This window comes from Helicoverpa armigera, chromosome 3, assembly GCF_030705265.1.
Source record: "Helicoverpa armigera isolate CAAS_96S chromosome 3, ASM3070526v1, whole genome shotgun sequence".
NCBI lineage: Eukaryota > Metazoa > Arthropoda > Insecta > Lepidoptera > Noctuidae > Helicoverpa > Helicoverpa armigera.
Genome location: NC_087122.1, coordinates 895341 through 909681, shown reverse-complemented (window position 1 = coordinate 909681; position 14341 = coordinate 895341). Strand labels below are relative to the sequence as shown.

The window sequence follows — 14341 nt, the reverse complement described above, 5'->3', positions numbered from 1 at the left end:
TCGACCTGTGGTGCATGCTGCGCGCCGACGCCAAGATGCTGTCCGGCATCAACCTCGCCATCGCACAGGTACACGTCACTACACAATGTGCGGCGGCGGACGAGATGGGCGTCATCGACCTGTGGTGCATGCTGCGCGCCGACGCCAAGATGCTGTCCGGCATCAACCTCGCCATCGCACAGGTACACGTCACTACACACATGTGCGGCGGCGGACGAGATGGGCGTCATCGACCTGTGGTGCATGCTGCGCGCCGACGCCAAGATGCTGTCCGGCATCAACCTCGCCATCGCACAGGTACACGTCACTACACACAGATACCAACACGTCAACACACACACATGCCAAACTATACATCTGCACACTATATTAAACATCTACATAAAATTCATGATTTTTATTTTTCGTCAGTAAACCATTGTAAAATAATGGTTTTGAGTATAAAATAATGGTACATATATTTTTTCGCAGAAAACAGCAAAACTTGTGCAATATTCTACGCTATAATTTAGTTAATTCTTACGTACTATTACCACCAGCCATCAGTGCCCGAGTCCGAGTCCAAGGCATACCACGTGCGAAACTCACGCGTCATGCCGCAGATCTTGGACGACGATCATAATGACCTAGATCTGAACCTCGTCAAGTCCACCCCGGCCACGACGCTAGAGCCTACCGTCAAGAATTACGGGAGCAGCATCGTGGTTAGTTGAAGTCGTTTGTACCTACTGTAAATAGGTATTGCTTATTAATATACTGTAAATATTGTAAGGCTCAAAGTAATAACTGTCCGCTATCAGTCTTTACACAGTAAGCGCACCAACGCCTAATGTTGTATGTTTGAACAAAACTGTTGTCTAGGTTTGCGCAATTTTGCGCAAAACTATTTGAACCGCGCAAAACTATTTGAACCGCGCAAAACTAGTACTAAGCAAATCAATGCCTTTTTAGCAATGCACCAAATAGTGGTCGCATTTTGGGCTATCAATATAACGCACATTAAAGGCTCGTTAAGTTACTCTAGCTAGGTACATACCTTAGCAATGATATGCACAGGAATACGCGCGTTCTTCGAGCTTGTGGAGCAATCGTGCCAAGCCCGCCCCAGCGCCTGCTCCCGCATACGCACCTGCGCCTGCCCCCGCGCCTGCTCCAGCCTACGCCTCCCCCTGCCCCAACTACGCCTCCTCCCCTGCCCCAACTATGCCTCTCTTCTCGCCCAACTACGTTCCCTCCCCTGCCCCAACTACGCCCCCACGCCTGCCCCAGCCCGAGCCCCGGCCCCGGCCCCGGCTGCGCCCGTCCCCGTTGACGCGCAGACGCAGACTCCGAGCGCCCCACAAACCGCCAACAAGGCTGAGATGATGTACGATGTGAGTATAACTTCTCGTAATATGGTGTAGGTATCTATGTACTACTGTTTTAGAAAGTACTGGAACTTATAGTTGTGATTTTAACTACGTGGTATGACAACCTTTCTAGAACCATAAAAATGAAGTCACCCAATAAAAATACTGGCCAGTGTCACCGGTTACTGGTAAAGACTGTGATAACCTATCAGGAACTTATTTGAAAGATAAACTATAGTTTTTGGTTTCACAGGTCACGCATACCAATATCTGGCAGATAGCATTAACTACCAAATAACTTATTGAAATTTTATTGGTTACCAGCGAAACCGGGCTTAAGACTGAGTTATTCAGAGTGAAATCATGTTAATTCTTTAGCAAATCGGTTCTTATATGACAACAACACTGTCTGATAGCTTTCCTATTTACAACACAGCATAGAAACAACCGCAGTTTAACTTCATCTATACGTACATGGTTGATAAGTCGAACTGATCGGAGTTTAACGTGTTAGTATTGTCGCGCTGCCAAGTCGTCTCCGCTATGTGACAGACGAAGACTGACATACATCATTACATTATTGTAGCGGCCTGCACTTACATACTTTCGGAATACTGCTAGAACAATCAATTTTTATTATATGAAGTTACCGTAGTCCGGAAGTAGTAGTTTAAAGTGATATAAAAACCACGTCTCAGAAAAGGCAATATATTTGTTACCGTAGGTATAGAAATTGACAAGTTTGGTTAAGTAGTTTAATTTCAATTAATCAAAGTCAAATGTTTTTATTTCAATTAGGCCTTTGCAGGCTCCTATGAAACGTCACACTAGTTGTTCGTAATCTTGTGAGTAAACTTCTATTGCACTATAAGATTGGATAAACTTTCTGTCGAGGTAGTGTGTTTGATAAATAAATATCATATAAAATCGCGTGTGATAAACCTAATAACATAAAATCCCATCATGTGTATTTTATGGTATCCTATAACGAATTGAAAAAAATTGTAACCTTCGAAAGGTTTAGCCATAGGAATCATTTTTCGTGTTAATAATATCGGGTGTTTCGAACCTAATCATATTAAAACATGTTTCGTTACTGGTTAATATATTTCAATTAGCACTAAGAATAAAATAAAATACGCAAAAATTAAAAAAAAAAAATTTCAAACAAAGTAAATAGAATAAAAATATGCCAGAATTAGAACACCATTTATGAGTCATTCATTACAAACAACGGAAATTCTCGTGGAAATTCTCCCTTGAAAACTGACAGCTGCCAACTGGTCAAAACATTCGATAATCCTTTATCGTACCTACTTGCTTCTCATATCACTTGTCAGTGGCAGAATCGTCGACATCAACATCGACGGCAGTGATTGCCAGAAACAAAAATAGAATAGAATAGAACTTTATCTCTGCTTTACACATGATGTTGTAAATTATGAAAAAGAAATTGTTTCTTCGTGTTAGTCAACGTACTAAGCCAGTATATTACATCGTTTATTTTATTATAGTAAGCTGCTTTAAATAACAGATCGCATTCAAAATAAAATACGATCTTTCCAAAAATATGTAGAAATATGGAAATATAAGTGATTTCGTACTGCGTGAATCGCACCTAATAAAAGCTTTGTTACGAAACCATAGCGCGATCTAATTCGACGCCAACGCCATCTATCGAGCGCTGAGATAACATAAACTCGAACTATTTTTATCTCAAACCGTCAAATCACTACTTCGATTTGCCGGTTATTTAAAACTAAATATCAATAATTATTCAATTAGTATTGGGCTGACAAAGTGTAGTCTCAATATATGACATGTCATCGAAGAAGATGAATTCAATTAGTTTATTTATTGGAATACCAAGGACTATATAAAACAATGTTATAGACAGAGACAGATAAACAAAAAACAATGGCTTATTATATTCCTGGTGACTAATAACTTAAAAGTCGACAAATGTTGGCAACAAATAAAATAACTTGCCAGCGATTAAATATTTTCGCGACTATTATAATATGTAAGGTTCAAAATTAAGGGGGTTATAAAAACTAAAAACTAGCAGCTGCGTTTGGGTAGCAAATAAACTATACCAGTCATTTGAAATATTAGGCGAGGAGCTATTTATAATGACTTGGCGACTAATAATGTTAGTTGGGTGGCAAAGATAATATGTTACCAACTATTTCGTGCCGACTAAAAACCCAGTTTCAGGCTTCGCTTTGTGGATAGCGCTAAATATTAAAAGGAGTACAATAAAAAGGAATAAGAGTTAATAATTAATATTGTGTATCGTAATTTCATGAAAACGGCGGAAGGTGCGGTGGTATTATCTCACTTGGCGCACTATGAAGATGGTAGAATTTAATTTGGATTCATTTTATTTAGCATATTGTCATTTATAACCTTCAATTAAAAAAACATTGTATTAAAAATTTAAGTTAGTGACGAAAACGAATCGCTGCAAAACCGACTCCACGTAGTCTTATCTGCCCTACCCCTAGAGTGCAAGCCGAAGCTGCGGTGGTGAGCGTGAAAACCATCTGCGACTATAAGCTCGCATGGGACCGCCAAAGCTCCGCAGCGCCGGAGCCGTGACAGAAGTCATGCTTGCTGCATGTTGCATGCTTACTTCCATGCTATTCACCTATCATTTTGAAAATAACAGCCGCAAAATATTTTTTCTTTATGCCATTTTAGACTTTATTTAAAGCTATTAAAAAGTCGCACAATATATTTATAATAGGAGCTAGTTTATATTTATTCTTCATCCAAACAATTTTAAATAGAACCTGATTTGTATTATTTATGAATGCCCATTTTCTATTTTATTTTCATCATTAAGTTTTCGCTTAGATATTAATTCAGTTGCCAAAAGAAAAACTTGATGCTAGTTTAAATTAAAACGGACCTCATAACTGATATATTAATATGCTACCTTTTACTTATTATGATACTCCTTTTTAGCTGCCAACCCATTATAAATGGTACCCACTCTATTATTTTTTTAAACCTATATTCGTTTTACTTAGCCGCGTTAAATACATGCCAAAAACAATTATAGGTTTTCATGGATAGCAATAGAATAACACGCTTACTATAGCTAATCAGCTGATCTATGAGATATTAAAATAAGTGGTTACTAAGTTAGATTTTGAAAAAGTCATGATTCAGCTGCTTACGAATCATTTTAGTTATTTAGTTATTACTGTTGAGTTGTGTGGTGTTATAGCCTAGCAACTACCCGCCCGTGAGGTCCCGTCGCCTCAGCTGCGTGAGCACGGTGACGGCCGGGGGCCAGCCGGTGCCTTTCTCCCCTCCCGCACAGCCGGTCTTCGATAAGGATGACCCGGTCAGTATTATCGAACAAATTATGGTCCGTTTTATACAGGTCTTATTAAAAGATTTATATAAGTGTTATGTAGCCTCACGTTATAAAAAGTCCATTTACAAATTAGAAACTACCAAAAAACAACATTAACATATTTAAGTGTAGATTATTTAATTTCTTTTATGCATAAATATTTTATGCTATTTTAGGCAAACTCGAGAGCTTTAATACAAATACAGTGTAGTACATACATAATTAATATGACATCATCTTCTATTTTCAGGAACATGATTCCGGCATTATAATAAATGAAGTGGTAAGTTTATTTAACTATATATTTTTTTATAGGAAAATTATTATATTGTGTCATTCAAAATGTTTATAGGCATATTAGGGTGAATAACACTTGTCACTTGTGACATATTTCACGAATACTTAAATATTTGTGATTTGATTTCAGCAAGCAAATATCAAATCTCCGGGAGATATGAGACATGCGTTAGAAGTAAGTTTACTCCTATTACTACACATAAAGTCAGTTTCTATGCTCTTCTTTCCTAACCAAAGTATTTTGTTGCCCTTGAATTAAAGTCAAAAAATCCCATCTCGGATAGGCACCGCAGAGTTGGCGCATATTTCTGCTTTTTCTGTCAACTACCTTTTGTTTCACTTCTTGTTACTTGTTCCTATTTTTCATCTGTTTTATTTCTTATTTTTCTGTTGTCCATGTTCTCGTGAATTAATGTGGATAAAATTGAGTGTCTTTTATAGCAAAGAAGCGGTCAAGCTCTTAACGAAATGGGCAGAGGCATTCGTAAATCAGAAGAAGTAAGTCAGTAAAAATTATTGTTATCATAAATATGTATTACTAGCTGTTTCACCCGCATCCAGGTGATAATACTTCCCTTAGCCAAAAAACATGTATATGTAGTAGGTACCTGTTAATAAAGGGTAATGAAATTTAAATGATATCCCCTATCCACCTTCCTGCTGGACAATTTTTTTTATGCATTTTCTAATTTTTATATCATATTTAAAGTAACTACTTTCGTATCAGTAAATAACCTTAATGGTTTGATCTCCTGGCAGGACCTGACATCTCAAGCGCAATCCAGCTTAGGATCACTAGTGAGTATAAATATAATAGGCTAGGAAACTGACGGAATAACCGTAGTGGCCATGTTGGCCTATAACATTACGTCACACTTATTTCTTCTTTTTATGACCCCCTTATGAACACCCTTAACTATTCCCTTATACCTTCTGACGTAATTTACTTATATGTATACTCACTAATGTATAATATGTGAAAATAGCACATGCACCTTTAATAATAAAATTGGTAGTATAGTTATTCCATACATAAGAACATTTGAGTCTCCGTGACTTTCTTTGCCTTAGCGGAGTGTTTTGGCGAGGCTGCAACGAAGAGGCAGCAGAATTACCGTGAGTTTGAAATACTTATTTTAATCAAAATGGTACATCTGTATTTAAAATAAAAACTTCTTAACATGTTTGTTTTCAGTCGCGAAGTGACAACCCACAGCGTGCAGCAATTCAAAATATTCAACGAAACAGTGAGTTCTGACTTCATTGGTTTCTATTGCAATACTGTTTTCTTTTAATGTTTTATTTGTTTACCTCACACTTCAAAAAAAATCAGTACATGATAACCGGTATTAAAGAACTTGGAAAATGTAATGAACATCTAACTTTTAAAAGAATCATGACCCAAGGAAAATATCGCTATTGTTTACAAAAGCTCTATCAATTGATATTGTAATATTGTGTCCTGGTGCAGGTAAGAATAGCACAGACACGCCGACTAAGGAACAAGGGTCTTCCATGGAAATATACAAGAAATATGAAAACATTAGCAAGTTGATTGGTAAGTACGCTTCCTCAGCTTTCACTTCTTTAACTGCTTTATTTAAAGTTAAAATTGTAGAACCCGAATGAAAATGATGTTGATGGCAAAGCGGTGTTTTTTATCACCTTCAGTGATGACAAAGATAAGGCAATGCTAAATTAATTATTTTCCATTAAGGGATCCTAACCAGCTAACCATCACTTGCTTGTAGGGACTATAACTTCTTCAAACTATTATTCTATTTTCTCTTCTAGGATCAAACAAGGACCAATCAAAGAAGAGTGTTAAGATAGTGCCGAAATACATGGAGACTGACAATGAAGTACCGCAAAGGGTAAACAAAAAAATATTTATCCAAATTAAAGCCAAAGTGGCTGTCTTCTACACTTTGTATGACATTCTAATAATAACAATGATCTCCAGACAGAGCATCGGCTACGGCGGCTATTCTCTCTAAGAAGATGAACGAGCTACGCTAGACATATTGGGGGCCATTCTAGCCACATTCCAGAAATGATAATTTTTCAGGACGTAGAAGAAGGCTGGGCGGTAGGGGCTGAAGACGATCAGGAGCGAACTGGTCAGAACTTGGACATTACAGTGTTATGGCTGGCCCTAAACGAGGAGTGCGAGGCCATGATAGACCCGCACGTGCAGAGAGTGTATGTGGCCTACACCTTCCTCGGCAGGACCGGAGCGGAGCTCGAGACCCCCATCAGCCTCCCCAAGCCCAAACACTATGTCGATAAGTGCTACTTCAACTTTAGGAAGAGTAAGTAGATATTATTTATCAGGCAGGGTTAAACCCACGCGTTCATCCCGCGTTCACATGTCCTTCAGTTTCCTAGACGACTCTTTAGTCGTAAGAGTGCGAGAAAATACGTTACAAAGGATTTGTTGAAATCATTAACATCGCTTATCTTCTCGATCTATGTGGACTGTAGAGTGCTGAGAATAAACACCGTTGATGTGCCTTCCCGCATTCGAAATGCTTTAGATGTGGTCGAGGGCTGCAATTTTTTTCCCAACCAACCCAATACTGTAGCAGCTATTCTATCGATCCTTAAAGAATCTAAGAACGTAAAGCATTGTATTCATCGTCCTAGCCTTCGAGCTAGAAGACACGGATCTGCTGAAGCTGAGCCACATGGCTCGGTGCCGTGCCGCCAGCAAGATGTCGGAGAACGAGAGGGACTGCATCGTATTCTCTGTCGTCAGCGAGCCGCCTGAGGACCCTCTGGGACTTGAAAGCTGTGAGGATATTGGGTAAGTTTTTGCTATTATTTCATTCTTTTATTTTATCTATTTTACTAGACGGCTAGATTGAATATCGGTAAATAAATTTGAGAAGCGATTTTTAATTAAACGACTAATGTGTGTGAGTGCGAGTGATGTGGATTTATCCTTACACTAAAACTGTTATAGGATTTATTTTTATGTAGAGCAATATTTCAAAGGAAATTTTAAAAGTGATTTTTTGTTCTTATCGAGTGGGCTGCAGGTTTAACAACCTAGCAAGCCCTGGCGTTAGTATTCTCTAATCCACCTGACGGTCTCTGACGTGGAAATTGAACTGAAGTGATCTGATGACATGAAAAAGCGCCATATAAGCTTAATTAACCCCTTGTATCGTGCCCGGATCCACATGAGACAAAATCGATTTTCTATTGTTCTCTAATTAGCGGCTTCAATGGTTAAAATTTATGTAGGTACGCGTACCTGTACCTGGGCGACCTGCTGGCGTACTCGGCGGGCAGCCCGGGCTACACGGAGGTGATCCCGGTGCGGGCGGCGGGCGGCGCCGCCGTGTGCGGCGTGCTGGCCGTGCGGCTGGACGGGCTCGACGTCGTGCGGCGCTGTCTGCTGCTGCCCTCCAGCGAGAGGGACGCCGACTGGGAGACCTGAGGTCAGTCACCGTGTGCCGCGTGCTGGCCGTGCGGCTGGACGGGCTCGACGTCGTGCGGCGCTGTCTGCTGCTGCCCTCCAGCGAGAGGGCCGACTGGGAGACCTGAGGTCAGTCACCGTGTGCCGCGTGCTGGCCGTGCGGCTGGACGGGCTCGACGTCGTGCGGCGCTGTCTGCTGCTGCCCTCCAGCGAGAGGGACGCCGACTGGGAGACCTGAGGTCAGTCACCGTGTGCCGCGTGCTGGCCGTGCGGCTGGACGGGCTCGACGTCGTGCGGCGCTGTCTGCTGCTGCCCTCCAGCGAGAGGGACGCCGACTGGGAGACCTGAGGTCAGTCACCGTGTGCCGCGTGCTGGCCGTGCGGCTGGACGGGCTCGACGTCGTGCGGCGCTGTCTGCTGCTGCCCTCCAGCGAGAGGGACGCCGACTGGGAGACCTGAGGTCAGTCACCATCGAGTGTCTTCACCAAGGAGATCAGCCAGCTGCAAAGGACTTTTTATAGTGCACAACCATTTGCTCAAACTCAAAAACGTTTATTAAGATTAGGCTGATAAATCAGCACTTTACGGACGTCAAAACACCAAAGACAGTCCCCCCCTTCACCACTTCTTATGTGTTTTTGCTGGGAAGAAGAAGTGACGCAACAAACTCCTCAGCAACACATGTATGTATGTCTATTAGGTTGCGCAGAGTGTACTACGCATATCATCAATAATGACCCCGTATTGTTCTTGATTCTAGTGCTAAGCTTAGTTTCCAAGTTTCCTCTTAATACATCAACGTATTCTCTATTGCAGATATCTACACGTTCTACGTTTTCTGCGATAGATATCAGTATTTTTTTATACCAAGTACTATGTATTTATGTAATTAAACATACATATTTATTTATCCCCCTTTCTTCTTTTGTTTTATTTGCTTTATTCAGGAGTTACACTTGCATGCAAAAATTTTGACGCCACTCATTTGTCATTAGGTGTGTCAATAACGTTGGCACTTGAAAGCCAGACGAGTTGCACTGTGCAGCCCCAAAATGGTGCTACATACTACACATAGTACGTAAAATTAAACATATTCAATCGATGTAACATTCCGCGGATCAATTCAAGTGGATTTCAATACATATTAGATAGATTATTGGAAGTTAAAGCGTCGTAGCTGTATGTATCGTTGGAGTGTACGCAGTCACGGGTGTGTTTGGGAGACGCACGCGCGTCGACACCAATAGTTCGGCGATCGAACCGTTTCGTAATACTCCTGTAATAGTAACGACCCCATTGATTCGGCCCTCATGTGTACATAGCCACGTCCCAACCATGTGTGTGAAGTGAAGTGATCGTAACCACACGGACTTACACAGGATTTTTATACAAATATTACGAAAACATTTCATAACACTAAGTATTGAAACACAAATTAAAACTTTGCCTACTCAAATATTGTAGATATCACATCGAAAATATGAAAACTTGCACAACTATAATTATCTGTAAAAACAAGATTATAAATTAGAGCCACAATATTGAAGACAAATCTGTCAACAAAATTAAACGGATTTAATAAACATATCGCTTACCGAAACAGATAAACATGTAATCATATTCTCTGACAGAATAAATATTACTTTAGCTACTGCGAAACATATGATTAAAATCTCACGGTAAAATCCACAATTTTTGATTGTAGGTTTTAAAGATTATGTTTTGACAAATTACATTATTACTGAACTTCATAAACACGCTTTCATACACACGATAATTGAGGAACAAATGTTAATAATGATGAAAGAGATTTTCGTAGTTGCATCTTGCATCTAGTTTAAACATGTAGCAGTTACTAGGTGCACTGATTTAAGTATCGATACAGTACTCATCGTCACCAGCTGTCTACTGCAAACAGCGTTATTACTTCTAGGAAAGTGTGAGCGTTATATAGCTGTATCGTCGTTTAAACTTTACTTTTATAAAATTTCATCATGTTTACAAACGATTGGAAACACACCAACATTTATTACCGTTTCCGCTCAAAATTAATTCAGCCTTTCATCTAAATTGTCGTTTCATATAAAACAAGTCCCACGTAAAAATCGATAATATTTAATTTTCCCAGTCTTGTCTCGCTAAGATTAATCGGTCAATCAATCTGCCGACTGCATAGGCGCTCTGCGTCCTTGCCCCAGTGCCGTGCCAAAGACGCGGACGCATTTAGACCGGCCTACCGGGCCTGTGTTCCCGCAAACTTTCTTCGAACACCCAACAATGTATAATCGACCTTACCACCACATGATAAGAGCTTCAACATTCGCAAAATACAATTTGCAGTCTTTTTCACTGACTAACTTTTTCTAGTCGTTAATCAAGGGATTGTAGGTCTTATTGCTTTTGATACAAGAGTGATGGCTGGTGCTGAGTTAAAGTTGTTGAATAGTAAACAGAGAGGAACGCGGAGCCGATTGGCGCGCCGTACACTGACATTTGGACGTCGAACAGTTCTTTCGCTCTGAGGATCAGCTTTTAGAACTGTCGTTTGAATGACATCATCTGTAATCAATAGTTAGTTTTTGCTTCTTTCTTAGTTTTCTAGACGTATTTTGACATATTTTTTGGATCTTGAAAAGTTTTGTTTACTTCGTTTTGTTGTTGTCATACTGATAGTAATCCACCAAAGTTTGACTATTATTCTCGTCATTTAGGTCGTTCGTAGGTAAAAGTAGTTATGTAGGTCAATGTGGCACTGTAAATAGGATGTTCATCAATCATTTTTCATGGGCTCGCTGAAACATATTTTGTCACTACTTAGCATTGTAAAGTACAAAAGAAATATTTCGACCTTCACCATCAACCTCATCGTGGACTATCCAAATGTGAACACTGAACTATGAAATATTCCATTATAAGTTCTGTATATAAACCATATCTTGCATACGATATCGTTGTCATGTTTATTTTGCTGCATGCCAACAGACTAAACAAACGTAAACTAAAATATTCGGGAAGCTAGATCGACGTCTGAAGCAGGAAGTTTGGAAGGTAATCTTTGTAAATAATGAGCTGTTTCCTGTGAACAAAGTTCACGGAATTTGTAAAGAATTCATGCCTCTACGTGTTTTAAGAGGGATGTTAGTGAAACATTTTCAGTATTAGATCTCATCATGTTTACCATCCTACAGTAATTTAAAAATCTCTTCTTATTCAGTTCAGTAAAGACAGGAGAGTATTGATTGGCTCCCTTGTGGAAGTCGGATTGACAATTTAGGACTGAGATAGATTCCCTTAAGTTTTTTTTCATCACCATTTTCTTAGAGAATCCTACTTATATTATAAATGGGAAAGTTTGTGATAATGTATGGATGTATCTTTGTTATTCAATCACGCAAAAACGGCTGGACCGATTTGATTGAAATTTGGTGTGTAGATAGGTGGTAGCCTGGATTAACACATAGGCTTCTTTTTATCAACACACCACTCGGGCGAAGCCGCTGGCGGAAGCTAGTTCTAGATATGATTATGGGGAAGCACATATCATATTAATTTATTGTAGACTTATTCATATTAAAGGGAACTTTTGAAGCTCCACACTAGTACTTCCTTAAATTGTACTCTTACAGTCACTCTTACCTCATGACAGCAAAAGCTAATGTTTAGAATCTTGTCCAACTTGTTAATTACCGAAACATGTATCAAACATACCATCCAGCGCTTGCAGCGTGATGCTTCGGTTTATAATTAACTAGGCAGCACGTGACATTTCCGACCGGGAACCGCTTCAATGCTGACTGATTGTGATTTATTGTGCTATATCCAATTTGTGACACTGAATTTGACTATGTTACTGTCTGTTATTGTAAGTAATCATTAGTTTGTCACTTATGTGTCTGCCAGTGGTTTCATCCGCGTCCCGTGGGAACTACTCTTCGCAACCAGATAAACTAAAGTACAAGAGACCTGTTATATATTTCTTATACAGGTCATTCTTCTTTCTCACATCTCGAACTTTGAGTTGGTCAAGGCAATAACTATTTCATTCATTTTCATTGATGGGATGGTTATGATCTGTAATCATAGTTTAATACTGACGGCCACTACTACGAAATAACAACCTTGTTTTCTTTTACTTTTGAAGGCACAGTAGGAGTATGCATGTGTGTAAATACGCTCTCGCAGTAACGTCAAGCAGAAAAGTATGGAAGCACCCATGTAAGAAATTGGGATAACGGCAGGATGATGTTCCCTATGAGTTACATTACTATAATTAATCCAATAACTTTCCCACGCCATAATTCCATTGAGCATTAGTTTGGCGACAGTAGCACCGTGACTCAGTACAGAGCGTATTTACACATATTTAGTGTTACGTGGGCGGCGCTAATAATACTCTCAGCTATTTCAAGTTCATACATTTATTATGTCTATCCGTCGATCGCGTACATCCGTTATTGGTTATATTACGAAGTTATATGAGTTGTTTTCTGTATTACTATTTTGAGAGTTGTCTAATTTTTTACTTATATTAAAAATGTGAAATCTCCTTGCGTCTGTCTGTCGCTCTTTCATGCCAACTATTGAACCGATTACAATCAAGTTTGGCATACAGATAATCTAGATCCTAAGAAAGAAAGGACTTTAGAATATTATACCTGCACTGATCGGTACCGACCCGTACAGGTTTGTCTGTATCGGCAACCTGTTTCTTTTTGTAAGCACCCTAACGTCCGATAGTTTTGTGTCAGTGGACATCGTTTATGTCGATGGTTCTTGTAACCGACTGCCAAAAAAGGTTATGACGCTAATATGTGTGCTTTCAAAACAAAACTAGATATAAAACAGGAAGCTTATTTCAGGCACTCAAATACTATCAAAGACGTAAGTCTGCAGTATATCCTCTAATCATTTCCAAGTGTTTTGTTTGTGTGTTTTCGCACATCGCACCACTTCCATCCGCTGACGTTGTTCTCAGTTGTGGGCTCATAAATCCGTATGGCGTGGATGTCATGGAATATCCGTGACGCCATATGCAGGGGAAGTGCAAAGCTCGGGACTGTTTTGTAGGACGTATAATTGGACATGTGATAGTTTGTGTCTGATTTTATCTATCAGGTTTGCTGATGAGCTTTGTGTAGGTTTGTGTGAATGAATGATTCAAATTGGGAATGAATTAAAGTTTTATTTGGGGTCTATATTTTATTGAAGTTTCGTGTATTTTTTAAAATTGGTGGACATAATAAAATTAAGAGATCTTTGGTGAGCTTATTTTGGTATTCTCTTAGGACGTAGTATAACTCAATTGTATATGCAATCATCATAAAATATTCTGTATATCAATAATAGGATCATTAATTTGTCTACTTCACAGTGTGGCACTAATCCACATGTCAAATGGTTCGTCAATTTAAAACAAATCTGCAAGCCAAGCCATATAATCAGTATTTTCTAATCAGTATCAGTATTTTGACTAATGTCTGGTAAACATGACAAACACAACATATGTTTATTAAGACGTTGATCGCCACGATCTTGCCAGGACCTTCGAGAACGTTTTGATTGAAGAATGAAGTAGACAAATAGCCCTTTTGCAAGGTAACCAAAGATTATAATCAGTCTTCATGATGAATGTTCGAGGGTACCGTTAATACAGTGACTGATGATCCGCTAATCGAATTTATTAACGAAACGATGACAGTTGCTAAATAGAGAAATACTATTGAAGGTACCTTTCAGCAAGATCATTTAAATGATAAACAACGCAGGGATGTTATGCCTAAAACGAACTTTAAATTTAACTTAGCGAACAAAGTTACGAAGCGCGTAGGCTTTTCGTAGCGCGTAGCAACTTCGTAGCACCTGCCGTAGAGGACCTTTATACTATCATTCAATGTTAGACGTTCGT

At 39.4% G+C, this 14341-nt stretch overlaps 1 protein-coding gene across 1 annotated transcript in view; it reads left to right on the top strand.

The window, feature by feature from the left end:
- LOC110380714 (uncharacterized) overlaps positions 1-8496 on the top strand; it is a 28594-nt gene extending 20098 nt beyond the window's left edge. Inside the window, 15 exon segments of the mRNA XM_064043471.1 lie at positions 540-704; positions 1057-1362; positions 1365-1373; positions 4585-4704; positions 4967-4999; positions 5144-5188; positions 5455-5511; positions 5773-5811; positions 6088-6129; positions 6209-6260; positions 6485-6571; positions 6808-6887; positions 7082-7325; positions 7660-7819; positions 8263-8496. Of these exon segments, the coding sequence (XP_063899541.1) occupies positions 540-704; positions 1057-1362; positions 1365-1373; positions 4585-4704; positions 4967-4999; positions 5144-5188; positions 5455-5511; positions 5773-5811; positions 6088-6129; positions 6209-6260; positions 6485-6571; positions 6808-6887; positions 7082-7325; positions 7660-7819; positions 8263-8458 (1635 nt within the window). The 3' untranslated portion in view covers positions 8459-8496.
- Positions 8497-14341: the final 5845 nt, after the last annotated feature.